This window comes from Manis pentadactyla, chromosome 3 (assembly GCF_030020395.1).
Source record: "Manis pentadactyla isolate mManPen7 chromosome 3, mManPen7.hap1, whole genome shotgun sequence".
Classification (NCBI taxonomy): Eukaryota; Metazoa; Chordata; class Mammalia; order Pholidota; family Manidae; genus Manis; species Manis pentadactyla.
Window position 1 is genome coordinate 131,541,486 of NC_080021.1, and position 21,008 is coordinate 131,562,493.

The following is a 21,008-nucleotide window of genomic DNA, read 5'->3' on the forward strand; positions in this document are numbered from 1 at the left end:
CATGTGGAATGTCACAACCATAGCCATGATTACTTCATCCCACTTGCTACATTGTGTTTGTACTTTGCTTTAAATTATGTCTTCACTCTCCGTAAACAGGAGGTATTGTCACCCCCACTGCACAGGCAAGAAACTGAGATTCAGAGTTGGTTTTGTGATCTGTCTGACATTGGAACAGGAATCCAGCTGAAGTCTGGTCTCTGTGAGCCAGGTCTGAGCACCCCATTATAATGCACGCCTTGAAAATGGTACCAGCTGAACATCAGGAGAATTGTCTTCCGTTTTGAACAGTAGTAGGTTAGCAAGTTCATCTGCCACCAGTCGCAACTCTTGATTAGGAGTAGGGAGAGAGAGGATTCATCTTCTGTCTGTATGAGAAGCACAGTGACTCTGAAACAGACTGTCACTAATGACACATTTTGACTTCCAGGCACGTCAAGGATAAGAACATTATAGAGCTGGTTCATCAGGTTTCTATGGGAATGAAATACTTGGAGGAATGCAATTTTGTGCACAGAGATCTGGCCGCAAGAAATGTATTGCTGGTTACTCAGCATTATGCCAAGATCAGTGATTTTGGACTTTCCAAAGCTCTCCGTGCTGACGAGAACTACTACAAGGTAGGAACAGCAGGTGGAAAATGGGTGCTTTACTATTTTATGATGGTGAGGTTTCAGGAAGCAATTTCCCCATTTAAAAATAATTATATAAGAAGGGTTCTTACAAGCTTTGATTCTGCTCTTTAAAATAATGGAACTACTGTAATACGGCATAGCTTGAGACTTACTCATAAAAGCATCTTCCAAACTGTTTCTTGGAACAATAGAGAATCGAGGTATTAACCAATGATTCATTTCAAAGAAACAGGAATAGAATTCCTTCATTAAATTACTTTGGAAAATAGGGGTTGAGCAAGTTCCTCTTACAGGATTTCTCAGAACCCTTCTCTAAACCCTGAAATGAACTAATAGCAACTAAAAGAGGAGGGAAAAGTAAGAACGCCCCATGCCCTTCCTAGTACCCAGCAGAGTCTATGTTGGTTGACTGGAAAATGTAATGGGAAGGGGACAGAATGGAAGGGGGATGCCAAGACAGATTTCCGGCTCCTCAGGTCCTGGGAATGTCTGGCCTTCTCAGAAATAGATGACATATCCTGAGTATCTAACTAGCAAATGGCAGGATGGGGCTGTGGGGTTTCCTTGAGTCCCATACCCTGGGGTCATGCCAAAGTGACCATACCCACCCCCTCACCTTTTCTCTGAGAGTCCAGGCATGAGTATGGCAGGTGGAGGGGGGGGGGACAGTGGACCTTGGTCCACTCAGGGACAGCAGGAAGGACAAGCATCAGGAGATGAGCTCCCATTACAGCTCCTTCTCATTTCATTCTTCATGGAGAAGCTGGCCCCCAACCAAAGTCCCTTCTGTGATGAGCCATCATTAGAAAAGCACTGGGTGAGCCCTTTTCAGCAAATGCTGGGAAATGGGGCAAAGGAAGCAATAGCCTAAAATGACAACCTTAGGGACATGCCAGAAAAAAAGTAGGCTTCAACACTGGAGGCACTTTGGAACATGTACTTGATCATGATAATTGAAGAGAGAAGAAAATATAGACTGGCTACAAAAGGACTAAACAGGAGATGGAGAAGTTGAAATACCAAATCATCCCAAAATTTAGTGCACTAAAACACCACCAAGCATCTGTTCACTCACAGTCCTGCAGAATGGGCCAGGCCAGGCGGGGATGGTGCATCTCTGCTCCACAGTGTCTTGTCAGTCTGGCAGGAGGATCCTTTTCCACCCTGCTCACTGTCACAGCTAGTGACTGACTTGACATGGGCTCTCATCTGGGACCTCCACTGGCTTGCCTCACAGCATGGTGGCTGAGTCCTAAGAACAAGGTACTCGAGAGCTGGGAAGCGGAGGCTGTGAGGCTCCTAAGGCTGGGGTCTGGGAACTGGCTCTGAGTCACAGCCACCTCATTTTATTGGTCAGAGCATCCACAGCCCACCAAGATTCAAGGAAGAAGGGAGGATAGTCCCCCCTCTTGGGAGGTGAATGGACAGGAGGGCCGCATTTTAAAACTGCTATGTTTAGCAAAATACTGTTGAAGAGTAAATCAGCAAATCTCTGAAAAATCAGTGGAGAGGAAAAAAATATAAGACACTATAGAAATAAAAGCCAAGGATGTGAAAGACCTATACACTGAAAACTATAAGACATCAGTGAAAGAAATTAGAGAACACAAATGAGTGGAAAGATATCCTATGCTCATGGATCAGAAGAGTTATTGTTGAAATGCCCGTACTATCCAAAGCCATCTGTCAATTTAATGCATGTCCCCATCAGGGTCCCAGTGGCATTTTTCAAAGAAACAGAAAAAAATGTTAAAATTCATATGGAACCACAAAAGACCCTGAATAGCCAAAGCAATCTTGAAAAAATGCAAAACTGGAGGCAGCATGCTTCCTAATTTCAAACTATACTACAGAGCTATAGTAATCAAAATAGAAATAGATTCTGGACCAATGAAACAGAATCAAGAGCCCAGAAATAAATCCGTGCATATGTGGTAAACTGATATTTGACAAGGGAGCCAACAGTACTCAATCAGCAAAGGATGGTCTCTTCAATAAGTGATGTTGGAAAAACTGGATAGTCACATGCAAAATAATGAAAGTGGACCCATGTATTATACCATTTATGAAAATTAATTCAGATGGATTAAGGACTTAAACGTAAGACCTGAAAACCATGAAACTCCTAAAGAGAACATGGAAAAAGCCCCTCAACACTGATCTTGGCAATAACTTTGGATATGACGCCAAAAGCACAGAAATCAACAAGGGAGGTCACATCAAATGAAAATGTTCCTGTATGCCAAAATAAACAACAGAATAAAATGTCTACCTACAGAATGGGAGAAAATATTGCAAACCAGCTGTATGATATGGGATAAATATCCAAAAAATATAAGGAAATCACACAATAGCAAAAACAGACCGGATTTTTAAATGGGCAAAGGGCCTGAATAGACATTTTCTATGTTTTTCTATATTTCTGTGGCCAGAGAAGACATACAAATGGCCAACAGATACATGTAAAGCTACTGTTACTAATCATCAGGGAAATGGAGATCAGAACCACAGTGCGATATCACCGCACACCTGTTAGAGTGGCCATTATCAAGAAAACAAGAGTTAACAAATCTTCAGGGTGTAGAGAAAACAGAACGCTTGTGCACTCTTGGTGGGAATGTAAATTGGTGCAGCCACTGGAAAACTAAATGGTGGTTCCTCAAAAACTAACAATAGAACTGCCATGTGATCCAGCAATCCTGCTTCTGCATATGTATCTGAAGGACACGAATCCCTATCTGATAGAGACAGCTGCAACCCCATGTCCCTTGCAGCATTTTTCCCAGTAGCCAAGACATGGAAACACCCTAAGTATCCATTGACAGATGAGCGGATAAAAAAAGATGTGTATATACATATAAGTGCACATATCTGTGCATTGGCTTAAAAATGTAGACAAATACGTGGAATATATTCAGCCATAAAAAAAGGAGGAAATCCTGCCATTTTTTTTTATGTGTGTGTGTGTGACAGCATGGGTGGACCTAGAAGGTATTATTCTAAGTGAAATAAGTCAGAAAGAGAAAGACAAATACCGTATGATCTGTATGTAGAATCCGAAAACACCATACTCACAGAAACAGTAGATTTTGGTTGCTAAGGGCTGGGAGATGGGGGAAATTAGAAGATGTTGATCAAAGGGCACAAAATTCTAGTAATAAGAAGAATAAACTCGGGATGTAGTGCATAGCATGGTGACTGTTATTAGCAGGACTGTATCATATGTTTGGAAGTGGCTGAGAGAGTAGACCTTAAATGCTGTCACTGCAACAACAAAAGATGGTAGTTTTGTCAGGTGAAGGGTGTGTCACCTGACCTTACTGTGGTAAACAGTTCACAATATATTTGGGGCTCAATCATCATATGGTAGAAAAAAAATAAAAGCCATGTTAGAAGCAGCAAAAACGGACTGAACACTGCTGGAAAGGTGGGGACCTGGAGGATTTCTTAAAGAAAACAAGGCGAAATGGAAAAAGTAATGAGTTAAACAAGATTAAGGGGAAATGACAGTGATGGAAGCAGATTAGTTTAGCACTCAAAGGGCCATGCATGGCTGCATGGATTTATGCAGCACCAAAACAGTGAAAGCAAGTGCTCTTTGACCTAGCTACTCCTTACAAGAACCCTACACGCTGGGCAGATGCACACTATTGTAATACTCACTTTAGCATGATGTGTAATAGCAAAAATCAGGAGACTAATGTCCTCTCAGTAGGAGGCTGGTTAAATCAGTCATAGTAGATTTGTACAAAGCATGCAGTTAACTCATCTGAACATGACTTTATCTGCACGTGCTGGCATAGAAATATATCTACGACACATGGTTAAGTAGAAAAATGTTAAAAGTGAAGTGCAAAAAGCATATACCCCTAGCTTTACCACTCCCCAAAAATATATATCATCTATTGGTACTTGTATATAGACTTCTCGGGCAGGATTTAAGAAAAACACTTGGTGGTGTCTGTGATGAGGATTGAGAGTGGGTAGTGGAGAGAGACTAACTTTTCAGGATTTGTCAAAGGTTTATCTTTTACCTGTTCAAAATTCAGAATAAACTTGAAATAACATGTGACAGTATTGTCCACAACTTTGAAATCAAAATCTGGGAATAAGGCATTACGTACTGGAGACAGAAGCATGGTCAGTGTGTCATTTAGAGCAGTGCCACACCTCCTGCATCTTAGGTTGGTGTCCCCAAGTTGCCCCTCCTGACCCACCGTGGGGCACTCACCCCCTCCCTCTGCCCCTGGATCGCCAGGAGGCAGCAGGCCTCCCCCACACCACACTGAACCCCACGTCCCAAAGGAAAGGGGGTTGGCAGGCAGGATTTTGGTCTCTCTACTACCACTTGCTTCTTAAATTAGAAAGTTTAAACTATTTTAAAAATGATATTAGCAAACAGTCTGTGCCAAAATAATTCATTTCAGCTTAAAATTGTAGACAAATATCCAGCAATAGTTAAATACACTGTGAACAGCCCAGTATGTCTTGGTGCATAACCAGGAAGTAACGTCCAGGCCTGGCTCTCGCATTGCCTGATGACCTCCACGAGGCTGTGAGGGCCAAAGGGAGAGGCGGGAGAAGACAGAAAGCTAGAGGACGTTCTGCCTGGATCTTAAAGATACGTATTTAAGTCTTAAAAATGTAAAGTTTTAACATCTAATCATATTTCTTAAGATTCATACCAAACACATACATGCACACACACAAAGGGCATTTTGTGAGTCATGCTTCTATTCCCCTTTTTTAAGTGTGGTAAAATACATGTAACATGAATTTTACCATCTTAACCATTTTTAAGTGCCCAGTTCAGCAATGCTAAGTACATCACTGTGTTTACAACCAAGTTACAGTATTCCTCCCATCTTCCCAAACGGAACTTTGTGCCCATCAGAAAACTCCCCTCATTCCTGCCTCTATCCCGGGAGCCCATCGTTCTACTCTCTGATTGTGAATGGGTTGACTGCAGGGGCCTCGGATGCTTGGACTCACCATGATTTGTCCTTTGGGGGCTTGCCTGGCTCCTCTCTGTCAGCGCAGTGTCCTCAGGGTTCACCCCTGTTGTGGCAGGGGCCAGGACTCCCGTCCTCTTTGAGGCTGAACCATATCCCATTGTGAGGATAGAGACTCCACGTGGTTATCCGTTCACCCACGGACACTGGGATCATTTCTGCCTTTAGCTGTAGGGAATAGTGCTGCTGTGAATGTGGGTATCCACAACACTTTTTCAGTAAAAAAAAAGCCATCTTCTTTGTACTTGTGATATTTTTAAATTATTGCTGAATAAGAGTACTCTTTTTTTATAGTGGTGACCTTTTTTAACTGAAATATATTTGATGTAAAATATTATACTGGTTTCAGGTATACAACTTAGTGATTCAACAAATATATACCCAAGTGCTCACCATCTGTCGCCATGATAAATGTAGTCACCATCTGTCAACATGTAAAGATTTGACATTATTGACTGTGTTCCCTATGCTGAGCTTTCCTCTCCATGACTAATTTTATAATTGGAAGTTTGTACCTCTTTATCCTCTTCATCTATTTTACCCGTTCCCCCACCACCCTCCCCTAAGGCAACCACCAGTCTGTTCTCTGTATTTATTAATCTATTTCTGTTTCGTTTGTTCTCCCATTTTGGTTTTAGATTCCACATGTAAGTGAAATCATATGGTATTTGTCTTTCTCCACCTGGCTTATTTCTCTGAGCATAATGCCTGCTAGGTCTATCCATGTTGTTGCAAATGGCAGGATTTCTTTCTTCTTATGGCTGAATAATATTCCATTGTGTATAAATACCACATCTTCTCTATCCATCAGTTTCTGATGGACACCTCAGTTCTTTCCATATCTGGGCTACTGTGGGGCAATAGACACATGGGTCTGTACTTCTTTCCAAATTAGTGATTCCGTTTTCTTCAGGTAGATTCCCAGAGGGTGGAGTTACTGAGCCATACGGTACTTCTGTTTTCAGTCCCAGTGCCCACATGTGGATTTCAGTGGACCGTCTCCCTTTGCCTTGTTTCCAGGCGCAGACCCACGGGAAGTGGCCGGTGAAGTGGTACGCTCCAGAGTGCATCAACTACTACAAGTTCTCCAGCAAGAGTGACGTCTGGAGCTTCGGAGTGCTGATGTGGGAAGCGTTTTCTTACGGGCAAAAGCCGTATCGAGTGAGCCAGTGTGCTTCCAGTTCCTAATTATGTGACCATCAGAACAAATAAGCACCAGCTTATTGTTACAGGACCCTGGAAATCATAAAATCTGGGTTCCCCTTCTGAGTCTTTCACTGTCTTATGACAGTGGGCAGTTAATATGGCCTCAGTTTATTCTAGACTGAAAAAGAAATATTTGATCTTAACTGAGTATTTGATGTTTTCTTATTGTATATTACACATATAAATATGCATAAAATATGCCCCAATCAACATGAATTAGAACTGAAATAGAAATAATGACTATTTGCAGTATCAAATTTGCAGCTTAGTTACATTTTGTTGAGTTTTTAAAAATCAAGATTTATATACCAAAAAGTACATAAATGCTAGGGTACAGTGTGATCAGCTTCCACAAATGGAACACGCTGAGGAAACCAACGCCCCTGACAAAACAGAACAGAACCCCAGGAGAGCCTGGCTTTCCCGGCACACACCGGCCTCCCAGCAGGGGGCCTCCCAGCAGGGGAAACCTCACCAGCCTTCTAGGCCATGGGTTAGGAGCTCCTGTTTTTGTACTTTTCAAATGGAAAAGTACATGTACTCTTGTTTCTTTAGGGGGGTGGGACTTGTTTGTTTTGCTTTGCTGAATGCTGTGTTGAAAAAGCTCAGGTGCATTTTGCATGTTTTAGGGAATGAAAGGAAGTGAAGTGTCTGCCATGCTGGAGAAAGGAGAGAGGATGGGGTGCCCCCAGGGCTGTCCGAGAGAGATGTACGAGCTGATGAAGCTCTGCTGGACGTACGAGTGAGTACCCAACACTTGTGACTTTTTGCCACATTCTGGAGGCAGAGGGAGTGGCTGGGCACTAAAAAGAAGCTGTCAGCATCAGTTGTGTTAAAGAGCCAGGATGTGCGCCCTGCTAACTGAACAATGGGAAAAAGGTCTTGCTCCATGGACCATGCACTTGTATTCTTCAGTCTAGAATTAGTTTACATAATTACTCTAATCCAGGGTATCAAGATTTAAATGTAGAGCATACCAGCCAGAGGTAGGTGTGGTCTAAAAGATGTTTGTAAGAGTCTCGTCTGGAGCTGTGTACCATTTCTGACAACAGAGGGTGGCGGAGGAGCACAGCAGCAGAGTGACATGCTGTCCTAATTCCTGGTCACCTTTCATCCTAGAAATGCTAGGAGTAGATCTGAGGTGGGGAGGGCTGTCCAGTCCATGAACTATGCCCAGACTAGTGCTGTTCAAACCCCTGACACGTGGGGCCTAGCCATTTCCAAAATTGCAGTTGGCAATTAGCCATGACAGGGTGGGGTGGGGGTGGGGCTCATAGGAAAAAGAAGACAAATTACCCCCAAGATGATGCTACAGGCCTTGGCATTATTGCTGCCACACCTCTGCTGAGAGCCCACTGCCAGGTATCTCTGAAAGGCACCCACTCTGAGACTTTGCAAGAATCCCATAAATGTGTGCACCCATTAAGCTTCTCCTGGCAACACAGCTCCTAAGGACCCGTAAAGCCATTGGGAACAGGGCAGGCTTTTCCCGCTTTCAGTAGGCACCATGCCCCCCGGGGCCCGGGGACTGGCAGGCCCTGAGGACTGGCGGGGAGCTGGGAGCTCATGGTGCCTGCCCTCAGTGTGCCTTGATCCGGGCCTGTGGTCTAAGTGACTTCTCCTGCCTGAGGATGCTGGGTCAAGTGACGCCAGCAGCAGTGACTGGAGCATGATGCCCACCCCTACCTCACCAGGGCACGTAAGCCTGTGAGCATTTGCTACAAGTGCTCTCCTGCCCTGCCATCAACTTCCTTTGAATGGTTTCGCTTCTGCAGGGAACAGGAACTTTAAATCATACTTCAACAAATGAAAATCTGGAATCCAAGTGAACTGTCAGGGAGATAGTTAATCAACGTTTTTGCCTTTAATGTTAGCGCTGAAGCTATTTCTGCAGGCTGTTTGTTGTGTTTACCAGTGAGGAGTGGAAGGGCAGGCAGGGGAGAGAGCTCCACACAGGGACAGGGTGCTGGCAGATGTGGCCTGCAGGCGGGGTGAACCGGGGGAAGGGGTGATGCAGCCAGGGCACAGCCCACTTGGCCTCATGGGGTGTGGTGAGCTGCCAGATGTGCTTAGCTCCTGGGCAGATCTGCTTGTTACTGAGATAATCGGGAGCTTCTCTGCCTGTCTGGGTCCCCTGGACACACACGGCCCCTTGTGCTGTTACTGCCAGGATGGTCCACAGGGAAGACACGAAGGGAAATCAGTTCCCCTGGCTCTTCTCTGGAGCTGGAGCTGAGTACATACCCTCTCTAAGCACTTTCCCACCTGGAGATTTCGGGTACAGTCCAAGTACGCTTACAGGCCAAGGTGCCTTAGCCCAGCTGACATCACCCCCAGCTGCAGGAGGGCTTTCTGTGAGCCCCACGTCCATATCTAGGAACCAGCCACAGGATTTCACTATCAGTTGAACAGAAATAGTGGTGACAGCGCACACCTAAAATTAGAACTAGCAGCTCTTTACCACACCTGGATTGTTTTGTTTTGTTTTGTTATTTGATATCATTAATGTACAATTACATGAGCAACATTATGGTTACTAGACTCCCCCCATCATCAAATTCCCAGCACATACCCCATTACAGTCACTGTCCATCAGCATAGAAACATGATACAGAATCACTAGTCATCTTCTCTGTGTTATACTGCCTACCCCGTATCCCCCCGCCGCTACATTATGTGTGCTAATCGTAATGGCCCTTATTCCCCTTCTCCCTCCCTCCCTTCCCTCCCATGCTCCCCAGTCCCTTTCCCTTTGGTAACTGTTAGTCCATTCTTGGGTTCTGTGAGTCTGCTGCTGTTTTGTTCCCTCAGTTTTTTCTTTGTTCTTATACTCCACAGATGAGTGAAATCATTTGATACTTGTGTTTCTCCACCTGGCTTATTTCACTGAGCATAATACCCTCTAGCTCCATCCATATTGTTGCAAATGGTAGGATTTGTTTTCTTCTTATGGCTGAATAATATTCCATTGTGTACCACATCTTTATCCATTCATCTACTGATGGACACTTAGGTTACTTCCATTTCTGAGCTATTGTAAATAGTGCTGCAATAAACATAGGGGTGCATCTATCTTTTTCAAACTAGGCTCCTGCATTCTTAGGGTAAATTCCTGGGAGTGGAATTCCTGGGTCAAATGGTGTTTCTATTTTGAGGTTTTGAGGAACCTCCATACTGCTTTCCACAATAGATGAGTTAATTTACATTCCCACCAGCAGTGTAGGAGGGTTCCCCTTTCTCCACATCCTCGCCAACATTTGTTGTTGTCTGTCTTTTGGATGATGACCATCCTAACTGATGTGAGGTGATATCTCACTGTGGTTTTAATTTGCATTTCTCTGATGATTAGCGATGTGAGCTACTTTTCATGTGCCTGTTGGCCATCTGAATTTCCTGTTTGGAGAAGTGTCTGTTCAGATCCTATGTGCATTTTTTTAATTGGCTTATTTGCTTTTTTGTTGTTGTTGAGGTATGTGAGCTCTTTATATATTTTGGATGTCAACCCTTTATCGGGTATGTCATTTATGAATATATTCTCCCATACTGTAGGATGCCTTTTTGTTCTGTTGATGGTGTCCTTTGCCGTACAGAAACTTTTTAGTTTGATGTAGTCCCATGAGTTCATTTTTGCTTTTGTTTTCCTTGCTCGAGGAGATGCATTCAGGAAGAAGTTGCTCATGTTTATATTCAGGAGATGTTTGCCTGTGTTGTCTTCTAAGAGTTTTATGGTTTCATGACTTACATTCAAGTCTTTAATCTATTTCGAGTTTACTTTTGTGTATGAGGTTAAACAATAATCCAGTTTCATTTTCTTGCATGTAGCTGTCCATTTTTGCCAACACCAGCTGTTGAAGAGGCTGTTGTTTCCCCGTTGTATATCCATGGATCCTTTATTGTATATTAATTGACCACATATGGTTGAGTTTATATCAGGGCTGTCTAGTCTGTTCCATTGGTCTATGGGTCTGTTCTTGTGCCAGTACCAATTTGTCTTCATTACTGTGGCTTTGTAGTAGAGCATAATGCTCCACACTTTATTCTTCCTTCTCAGAATTGCTTTGGCTATTCGAGGTCTTTTGTGGTTCCATATGAATTTTAGAACGATTTTCTCTAGTTCATTGAAGAATGCTGTTGGTATTTTGATAGGAATTGCATTGAATCTATAGATTGCTTTAGGCAAGATGGCAATTTTGACAATATTAATTCTTCCTATCCATGAGCATGGGATGTTTCCAATTATTGGTATTTTCTTTAATTTCTCTTAAAAGTGTCTTGTAGTTTTCAGGGTATAGGTCTTTCACTTCCTTGGTGAGGTTTATTCCTAGGTATTCTTTTTGATGCAACTGTGAATGGAATTGTTTTCCTGATTTCTCTCTCTGCTAGTTCATTGTTAGTGTATAGGAATGGCATGATTTCTGTGTATTAATTTTGTATCCTGCAACTTTGATGAATATAGATATTAGATCTAGGAGTTTTGGAGTGGATTCTTTAGGGTTTTTTTTAACGTACAATATCATGTCATCTACAAACAGGGACAGTTTAACTTCTTCCTTGCCAATCTGGATGGCTTTTACTGCTTCATGTTGTCTGATTGCCATGGCTAGGATCTCTAGTACTATGTTGGATAGAAGTGGGAAAAGTGGGCATCCTTGTCTTGTTCCCAATCTTAAAGGAAAAGCTTTCAGCTTCTCCCTGTTACGTATGATGTTGGCTGTGGGTTTGTCATATATGGCCCTTATTATGCTGAGGTACTTGCCCTCTATACCCATTTTGTTGAGAGTTTTTTTCATGAATGGATGTTGAATTTTGTCAAATGCTTTTTCAGCATCTATGAAGATGATCGTGTGGTTTTTGTCCTTCTTTTTGTTGATATGGTGGATGATGTTGATGGATTTTTTAATGTTGTACCATCCTTGCATCCCTGGAATAAATCCTACTTGATCATGATGGATGATATTTTTTAATTCAGTTTGCTAATATTTTGTTGAGTATTTTTGCATCTATGTTTATCAGGGATATTGGTCTGTAATTTTCTTTTTTTGTGGTGTTGTTGCCTGGTTTTGATATTAGAGTGATGCTGGTCTCATAGAATGAGTTTGGAAGTATTCCCTCTTCTTCTACTCTTTGGAAAACTTAGAGGAGGATGGGTGTTAGGCCTTCACTAAATGTTTGATAAAATTCAGCAGTGAAGCCATCTGGTCCAGGCATTTTGTTCTTAGGTAGTTTTTTGATTGCCAGCTCGATTTCATTGCTGGTAGTTGGTCTGTTCAGATTTTCTGTTTCTTCCTGGGTCAGCCTTGGAAGGTTGTATTTTTCTAGAAAGTTGTCTATTTCTTCTAGGTTATCCAGTTTGTTAGCATATAATTTTTCATAGTATTCTCTAATAATTCTTTGTATTTCTGTGGTGTCCATAGTGATTTTTCCTTTCTCATTTCTGATTCTGTTTATGTATATAGACTCTCTTTTTTTCTTGCTAAGTATGGCTAGGGGTTTATCTGTTTTGTTTATTTTCTCGAATAACCAGCTCTTGCTTTCACTGATTATTTGTATTGTTTTATTCTTGATTTTATTTATTTTTGCTCTAATCTTTATTATGTCCCTCCTTCTGACTTTGGGCCTCATTTGTTCTTCTTTTTCTAGTTTCATTAATTGTAAATTTAGACTGCTTATATGGGATTGTTCTTCTTTCCTGAGGTAGGCCTGTATTGCAATATACTTTCCTCTTAGCACGGCCTTGACTGCGTCCCACAGATTTTGCGGTGTTTAATTATTATTCTCATTTGTCTCCATATATTGCTTGATCCCTGTTTTTATTTGGTCATTGATCCATTGGTTATTTAGGAGCATGTTGTGAAGCCTCCATGTGTTTGTGGGATTTTTCATTTTCTTTGCATAATTTATTTCTAGTTTCATACCTTTGTGGTCTGAGAAACTGGTTGGTACAATTTCAATCTTTTTTAATTTATGGAGGCTCTTTTTGTGGTCTAGTATATGATCTATTCTTGAAAATATCTCATGTGCACTTGAGAAGAATGTGTATTCTGCTGCTTTTGGGTGTAGAGTTCTGTAGATGTCTGTTAGGTCCATCTGTTCTAATGTGTTGTTCAGAGCCTCTGTGTCCTTACTTATTTTCTGTCTGGTTGATCTGTCCTTCAGAGTGAGTGGAGTGTTGAAGACTCCTAGAATGAATGCATTGCATTCTATTTCCCCTTTTAATTCAGTTAGTATTTGTTTCACATATGTAGGTGCTCCTGTGTTGGGAGCATAGACATTTATAATGGTTAAATATTCTTGTTGGATTGACTCCTTTATCGTTATGTAATGTCCTTCTTTGTCTCTTGTAACTTTCTTTTTTTTGAAGTCTATTTTGTCTGATACAAGTACTGCAACACCTGCTTTTTTCTCTCTATTAGTTGCATGAAATATCTTTTTCCATCCCTTCACTTTTAGTCTGTGTATGTCTTTGGGTTTAAAGTGAGTCTCTTGTAGGCAGCATATAGATGAGTCTTGTTTTTTAATCCATTCAGTGACTCTGTGTCTTTTGATTGGTGCATTCAGTCCATTTACATTTAGGGTGATTATTGATAGGTATGTACTTATTGCCATTGCAGAGTTTAGATTTGTGGTTACCAAAGGTTCAAGGGTAACTTCCTTACTATCTAAGGTCTAACTTAACTCACTTAATATGCTATTACAAACATAATCTAAGGGTTCTTTTCTTTTTCTCCTCCTTTTTCTTCCTCCTCCATTCTTTATATATTAGGTATCATATTCTGTACTCTTTGTCTATCCCTTGATTGACTTTGGGGATAGTTAATTTAATTTTGCATTTTCTTAGTAATTAGCTGTTCTACTTTCTTTACTGTGGTTTTATTACCTCTGGTGACAGCTATTAAACCTCAGGAACACTTCCATCTATAGCAGTCCCTCCAAAATAGACTGTAGAGATGGTTTGTGGGACATAAACTCTCTCAGCTTTTGCTTATCTGGAAATTGTTTAATCCCTCTTTCAAATTTAAATTATAATCTTGCTGGATAAAATAATCTTGGTTCCAGGCCCTTCTGCTTCATGGCATTAAATACATCATGCCACTCCCTTCTGGCCTGTAAGGTTTCTGCTGAGAAGTATGATGTTAGCCTGATGGGCTTTCCTGTGTATGTTATCTTATTTCTCTCTCTGGCTGCTTTTAACAGTGTGTCCTCATCCTTGATCTTTGTCATTTTAATTACTATATGTCTTGGTTGTGTCTTCCTTGGGTTCCTTATGTTGGGAGATCTGTGGATATCCATGGACTGAGATACTATCTCCTTCCCCAGATTGGGGAAGTTTTCAGGAACTACTTCCTCAATGACACTTTCTATCTCTTTCTCTCTCTCTTCTTCTTCTTCTGGTATCTCTATAATGCAAATATTGTTCCATTTGGATTGGTCACACATTTCTCTCAATATTCTTTCATTCTTAGGGATCCTTTTTCTCTCTGTGCCTCAGCTTCTTTGTATTCCTCTTCTCTAGTTTCTATTTCATTTATTGTCTCCTCCACTGTACCCAACCTGCTTTTAATACCCTCCATCATGTTCTTCAACGATTGGATCTCCAACCGGAATTCATTCCTGAGTTCTTGAATGTCTTTCCATACCTCCATTAGCATGTTAATGATTTTTATTTTGAACTCCCTTTCAGGAAGAGTCATGAGATCCACGTCATCTTTCTCAGGGGTTATATTAATTTCACTCTGTACCAGGTTCCTTTGGCGTTTCATATTTGTATATGGCGCCCTCTTGTGTCCAGAAGCTCTACTCTCTGGAGCTGCTCAGCCCCTGAAGCAATGTCAGGGGTCACGGGGAGTGGGATTGATGCCTGGGGGGAGGAAAGAGCTGTTCCCCGCTTCCTGGCTGCTATGCCTGTCTCCACTGCCTGAACCAGTGGGCTGAGCACAAAGGTATAAGCTTTTGTCCCAGAGCAGCTGGATATGGATCCCTGCTTTCCACAAGCAGCTGGAATCTGTCTCTCCAGAAATTCTGTCTGTCCTAGCTTTCCAACCCTGTAATCACGAGACTATCATGAAAGCACCATGAAATGTAGGTTTGTGCTCCCAGAGCAGATCTCTGGAGTTAGGTATTCAGCAGTCCCAGGCCTCCACTCCCTCTCCCACTCCGTTTCTCTTCCTCCCACTGGTGAGCTAGGTTGGGGGAAGGGCTTGGGTCCCGCCGGGCCACAGCTTTGGTATGTTACCCCGTTCGGTGAGGTCTGCTCTTTTCTCCAGGTGTATGCAGTCTGGTGCAGTCCTCTTTCCTGTTGCTCTCTCAGGATTAGTTGTATTAATTATATTTTCGTATTATATGCGGTTTTAGGAGGAAGCCTCTGTCTCACCTCTCACGCTGCCAGCTTTAATCCCCTCTCCTGCACTTTGAGATTTATCACAGGCACACTCCACTGACTGCCGACCAGGGGTTGAGCACACACCTCATGGTGGTTGCAGGCTGGGCTGGCTGTTGCTAGGCAAACATGCAACAAATCAACCCACATAAACACATTATCACACCTGATAGCTACTGCAGAGCAAATCATGGGAGCTCTGAGTGAGGCTGCAGAAGTCCCTTAGGATCCACGTTGCCTCCTTTAGGGAGTGGCATCCCCAGAACTGCAGGATGATGGGCTTGGTGCAGGAAAGGAGGGGGCTTCCAGCACAAGGTCCAGAGTGGAAAGAGCAACCCAGGCCAGGGAGGCAGACACAGGTGGCAAGGGGCCCACAGGAAGCCAGCACCCGGCAGGACACTTGCCCACCCCCTTCTGCTGAGGCTCAGCATTGTCCTGGCTCCCTAGCAGCAGCCTCTCTGTGGTGTAAAGGAGGGAGTCCTAAGGAAGCCTTACAAGATGTTCTGAGGGCCAGTCTGTGAACCTAGGGGTAAAAGACCCCAGTTGGAACAAACTGTCTGCACCTTTAAGGTGGACATGGGCCACTGCGGGATCTTGCAGGGTGCAGGAGGGTTCTGTGGGTCTGTGGTCAACCTGGCACAATGTTCTGCACAGGCTCATGGTCCCCAAGCAGGGTGCTGGGGCATGCAGGCGCTCTGGAGGAGGCCGCCTGGGGGCGCAGTCATCTGCACAGCTGCCACCCAGCTGGGATGGGCTTTTCCCAAGGGCAGGGACAAAACAGTAACACACCTCTTCCCTCCCAGGGTGGAGAACAGGCCAGGATTTGTAGCGGTGGAACTGAAGCTGCGCAATTACTACTACGACGTGGTCAACTAAGCGCCCCGCGCCTGTCTGTGGCCGCCTGTGAGCAGAAGGGCAGCCGCAGGGAGACATGGCCCAGCGTGTCGCGTGTCGATTTTGAGTCTCCACCTCCCTTGGCCTGGCAGGAGAACCGACCTAGGTGGAACATACCCCTGGCTGTTGCTCCCTAGGCCTGTCCCGAAATCCAGCCTGTGCACAGCAAACCCGTGTCAGAAGAGCTTCAGGAAGAAAGATGCACACCCGGATCTGAGCACCGATAGAAGCGCTGCCTGTGGTTTTCATGGTGTGGTCTTCCCAGGGTCTGTTTCCAGAGTCCCGATGTGCCTTCCAGCCCTCTGGCCCTGAGCATCATGTGAGGTGGTGGCCTCGCCCACCCGGGTGTTGGCAGTGGCCCAAAGGCTGTGAGCCTGAGCCCCTGCGGAGGAAGGAAGGCTGCGCCTGGGCGGGTGGCGCTGCCTCCAGAACTTGACGGCACGGCCGCAGGACTGAGCCCTACCCTGAGAGGCTTTCCTGACCACAAAAAACCATTTGAGGCTTCAAAAGCAGCCACGCTGGACCACTGCAGTTTCTCAGCACATAGCCAGTGACGGGAAAAGTCTGGATTCTGCATTTGCTCTGTGTGTCTGAGGCAGAAGACTCTGTCTGCATGTGAGGAGCCTCTGGGGATGGGCCGGCTTGGCTGACGCTCCTCCTGGTGCTGCTCCCATGGACTCTCTGGGGTCTGCACTTGGGGACTAGTAAATAAAGTTTGTGGAGATCATGTGGGGGAGAGAATGTCTGTCATCTCAGGTCCCGCCAGGCAAGGCTGCCACATAGTCCACTTAGGCAGCGCAACTTCCTCTCCCCTAGAGAGAAGGTGTCGCCAGGACTTCCTGACTTGTCCCCCTAGTGGGGGACAAGCTGGTGGCCAAAGCCACCTACAAATGAGTTTCTAAAGAAAGTATTAATTCATAATAAAGCCACAGAGCCTGACCCTCTGCAGGTATGCCTCGCTGAATGTGACTCGGGGTTGAAGATACAAGACTCGGGAATCCTTTCCTAGTCTCCTGGTCTCAGTTAGTCCTTGATAAGTGTTTGATTAGACAAGTCATCAGCCCACTGATAGCAGTTTTCCATGGCCCTGCAGGAGACAGCTATCCTTCCTAGGTCAGTCAGACACAAACTCACTGTCTAGTCTTCAGCTGCACCTGAGACATTTTAGGTGGACATCCAGCCTGTGGATGGGAGCGCTGTCCCTACTCCTGAGGGGGGACACAGAGGCAAGTGGAAGCAGCACCCTTGCTTAGCCAGAAGACACGGTTCACTGGTGCAACATGTGTGGAGATGATTTTAGAAGCCACCCAGGCTTTTGTGAGTCAGCTGCCTGGGGTTCAGTCATTTTGTTAGCTAGGGTCCCTGCATGCTGAGCAGCCATGCAAAACACGATACACACGCAGAGCCCCTGACATTAAAAAGATGCATGATAGCGTCTCTTACATATGTACACTTAGAATCCTAAAGGGTGGGTTGGGTGGAGTGGTGGTGACATCTCAGCAAGAGCTGGTGCCCAGATGGCGGAGGTTTTCCTTCTCCGCCCCAGACTGTGTCCTCAGCAAAGCCACACCGTCACAGGAGGCAGATGGCATGCACACAGTAGGCACACAGAGCTCTTTCCTTCTGTGCTCTGGGCTGTTCGGCTCCACAGTGCCCTCCCCTTCCCCCACCGGGAACTGGGGATGGAGAGCATCTGAAATGTGAGTGGAGCCACTCTGCCTCCCACCTCCATGCCCTCCTGCTGGGGAGAGAGCTCCGGGTATACGTTCACACGGTGGTCCAGGGCACGAGTCCTGTCTATTGTCTAGCCCTATCCTGTGGACACCAGTGACTCTCCCCTGGGGCCACAGAGGAGGGTGTGGAGGGCCACTTAAGTGAAGAAAGATTGATAATGTGGCTGAGCTCCATTTGGGAAGTAAGGGCTGCCTACCGGGCATGTGGCCTGGGTGACATTCCCACACGTGTGCTGTCCTTCTGCTGGTCCTAACCACATCTGCCTGGGCCTGGGCTCACCCCCTGTGCCTTCATGCACCCTCCAGTCCTTGTTCACTGGGAACAAAAGGGCCTTGAGGATATGCAGGCCGCCCCAGCTGCACCAGTTGACTGCTGGTGTCACAAACACCTTGCACCCCAGTGGGACCCAGTGTTTCTATAGCAGAGCCCACATAATACACTCTACGGGTAAAATAATTGTATGTTTTTCATTTGAGCATGTCCTTTCTCTGCACCTGCTGTCCCCCAGTCTTGCCTTTTATCTTTTGGATAGCCACCTCACATTTCCACCAGCCCAAGGGTTTTCATATACACAGGCGGCCGCCAGATTTTCAGGCCCACAGCCCCAGAGTACGCCGGCCGGTTGAGCAGCATGCTCCACCCATTTCAGAAGAGGTAACTTTCAACACTGGACTTCTTTTAACTGATCTTTAATACAAATTTGAAATAAGCTTTGTGATGATTTTCATGGATGTTATTAGAATATGATAGACTACACTGTCAAAAATGTTAACCAGCATTGTAAGGTGCAGAGCACATTTCCTAACAAAATGCTAAGTCCCTAACTGTGTCTTAACAGAAAGGATGGGCGCAGACCCCTGGGAGCAGGCTTGGGAGCTCTTGCATGTTAGGAGCAGGCCTGGTAGAGGGGTGCCTGGTGGCTGCCATCCTCTGCTCAGGGTGGGGATTGCCCAGCGAAAGCCTGACAGCCCACACTGTACCCCTATGGAGGTGAACTGACAAGATTCAGAAACCCGGAAGGGGCCAAAGTGGGGAGTGGATTGTGAGCTTTCCCTGCCTATGAGGCCATAGCTTGTGGAGCACTGGGAGAGCTGAGGAATGGCTTCCAGAGCCCCTGTCACCTCCTGTTTGCAAGGAAGTTATACACACACACTCACACACTCACGTGTGCATGCACACCACACACACCATGCACTCCACAGCACATACACACAAATCACACACACATACATACTCACGTATGCACCCCCAACACACATCCTGCACATACACACACACATTGAACCTTATTCCAAATGGCCACGTCAGTGCAGTGTGGGGCAGGCATCCTGCTGGAGACATGCACTGGTGGCCAAGGTCACCTCCCCCACTCAGGCCTGGCCCAGCATAGACTCTCCTGCACCTGCCCCATCCCGGCCCACCGAGGCCCCTGCTGCAGGAGGCAGAGGCCAGGAGGAGCCTCGGTCATGCTCCCTCGGTGAGCCGAGCTGAACCGCTGAGATGGGATAGTCCGGGGCTCTGGCAGCAGTGGGATCAGGGAGGGGATGCAGAGATGAGCAGGTGGCCCTGTCTTGAGCCGGGACCCGGCGAGCCCTGCACATTTGGCCTCCATCCGCATGTTGCAGATGACATACCCACCAGCCCACACAGACGGGGGTGAGTGCTGGTGCAGAGCCTGGGCTGTAGCCTAAAAATGGCAGTGGAGCCACTCTGCCCCACACAGGGGGCACACGGTGGGCAGCTGTGCAATGGCTCAGGAAGCAGGCTGACCTCCCAGCCTCCACCCCAGTGGGGGCAGAAACCCGAGGGCTCATTGCCAGCAGTCAGGTGAGATGCTTTATCCCTCACCTGACTCAAGCCGTGACCTGGGCGCGTCCTTCCAAGGCTCGGAAGGGACTTCAGTACTGCCCACAAACACCTTCTCGTCCCTCAGAGGAAAGGAGCATCTTGTAAGAACCAGAATGAGATTTTGCTTTCCCGGATTCCCGCAGCTGGGGAAAGGCAGCGCTGGGGTCTCCTGCTCAGCACGGCTGCTGCTTCCCCTGGGCACTGGCGGGGGCCCTGAGGGTGCAGATCCTCCCCTGCTCTGGGAAGGAAGTCCTCTGACCTTCCCACTGCATTTTTTCTGGTAGTGTGAGTGCAGCAGCCACCAGGCCCAGGCCCCATCTGGTCTCCTCCCTGCTGGTCACCCAAGAAAAGCCCGGAAAAGCCTTTCACCGTGTCTGCCAGGCCATGCTGGGCAAGCCGCGGCTCCCCGGACCGGATGGCTCTGCATTCCCCGTTAGCCCGCCCCACACTGGAGGAGATGGACGGCAAGGGCCTGTCACTCACCGGGGCCCCTCAACATTTCCCGACTTCTTTGACACAAAACCACTGTTGTGCTCAGTGCCTGTTAGCAAGACAGAATGGCTGTTGCTCTCACACATTGGGAAACAGCACGGGTGGGACCCTGGGCACTTGTGAAAAGGTACTTCCCTCCCTGAAACCAGCCACAGAAGCGGCTGTCATGTTCTTACAGCTGAGAAACCAGCCCTGTCTTGTTCTCTGTTTATGCATCACGCTCTCCCCATTTCCCCCCTTTCACACACCAGGACACAAATAATCAATCTTTCTTTCAAAGAAAAAGAAAAGAAATGAGAGCATTGGGATATAGCTGGAGGGTGCAGGGCATTTGACTTGATGTTTCATTGCACTGAGCTCTTTTTAGGCCACTTACTTGGCATTTTGCAGTTTTACAAAGTTAACCTAGCAGAAGAAACAATGTTTTTCCAGTGCCTCTGTCACCAAACCCAGTAAGCATGCCCCTGGTCGCCCAGCACTGCCCGGGGTTTTCCTTGGTGTGCCCTGAGCTTGCCTGGACTCGTCCGCCGGCTGCGGTCACTGCCCCTTACGGGTCATTAGCCCACCAAGCGATGCTCTCGGCCCACACGCCACTCCACAGGGCACGTCCAGGAGCTGGTTTATAGCGAGGCGTTACATTGCCAAAACCCTGAGTCCTAACACATTACGCCTCTGTGATCTTTCTTTAATGTCTTGGAATGACTCAGTTTTCCATGTCTAAGCTGTGGAACAATGAGTGTAACTGTATGGTATTCATAAACAACTCTTTGTCATTCATAATAATAAAGAGCCAGTGTCTGATAGTGTTTA

The 21,008-nt window shown here is 45.7% G+C and overlaps 1 protein-coding gene across 4 annotated transcripts in view; it reads left to right on the forward strand.

The window, feature by feature from the left end:
• The window catches only part of SYK (spleen associated tyrosine kinase), an 85,621-nt gene extending 68,770 nt beyond the window's left edge, over positions 1 to 16,851 (forward strand). For all 4 annotated transcript variants that reach the window (XM_057498456.1, XM_057498457.1, XM_057498458.1 and 1 more), the window contains 4 exons: positions 431 to 620; positions 6,668 to 6,808; positions 7,483 to 7,595; positions 16,034 to 16,851. In XM_057498456.1, the coding sequence (XP_057354439.1) occupies positions 431 to 620; positions 6,668 to 6,808; positions 7,483 to 7,595; positions 16,034 to 16,106 (517 nt within the window). In that variant the 3' untranslated portion in view covers positions 16,107 to 16,851. The remainder of the gene's footprint in view (positions 1 to 430; positions 621 to 6,667; positions 6,809 to 7,482; positions 7,596 to 16,033) is intronic.
• The last annotated feature ends 4,157 nt before the right edge of the window (positions 16,852 to 21,008 follow it).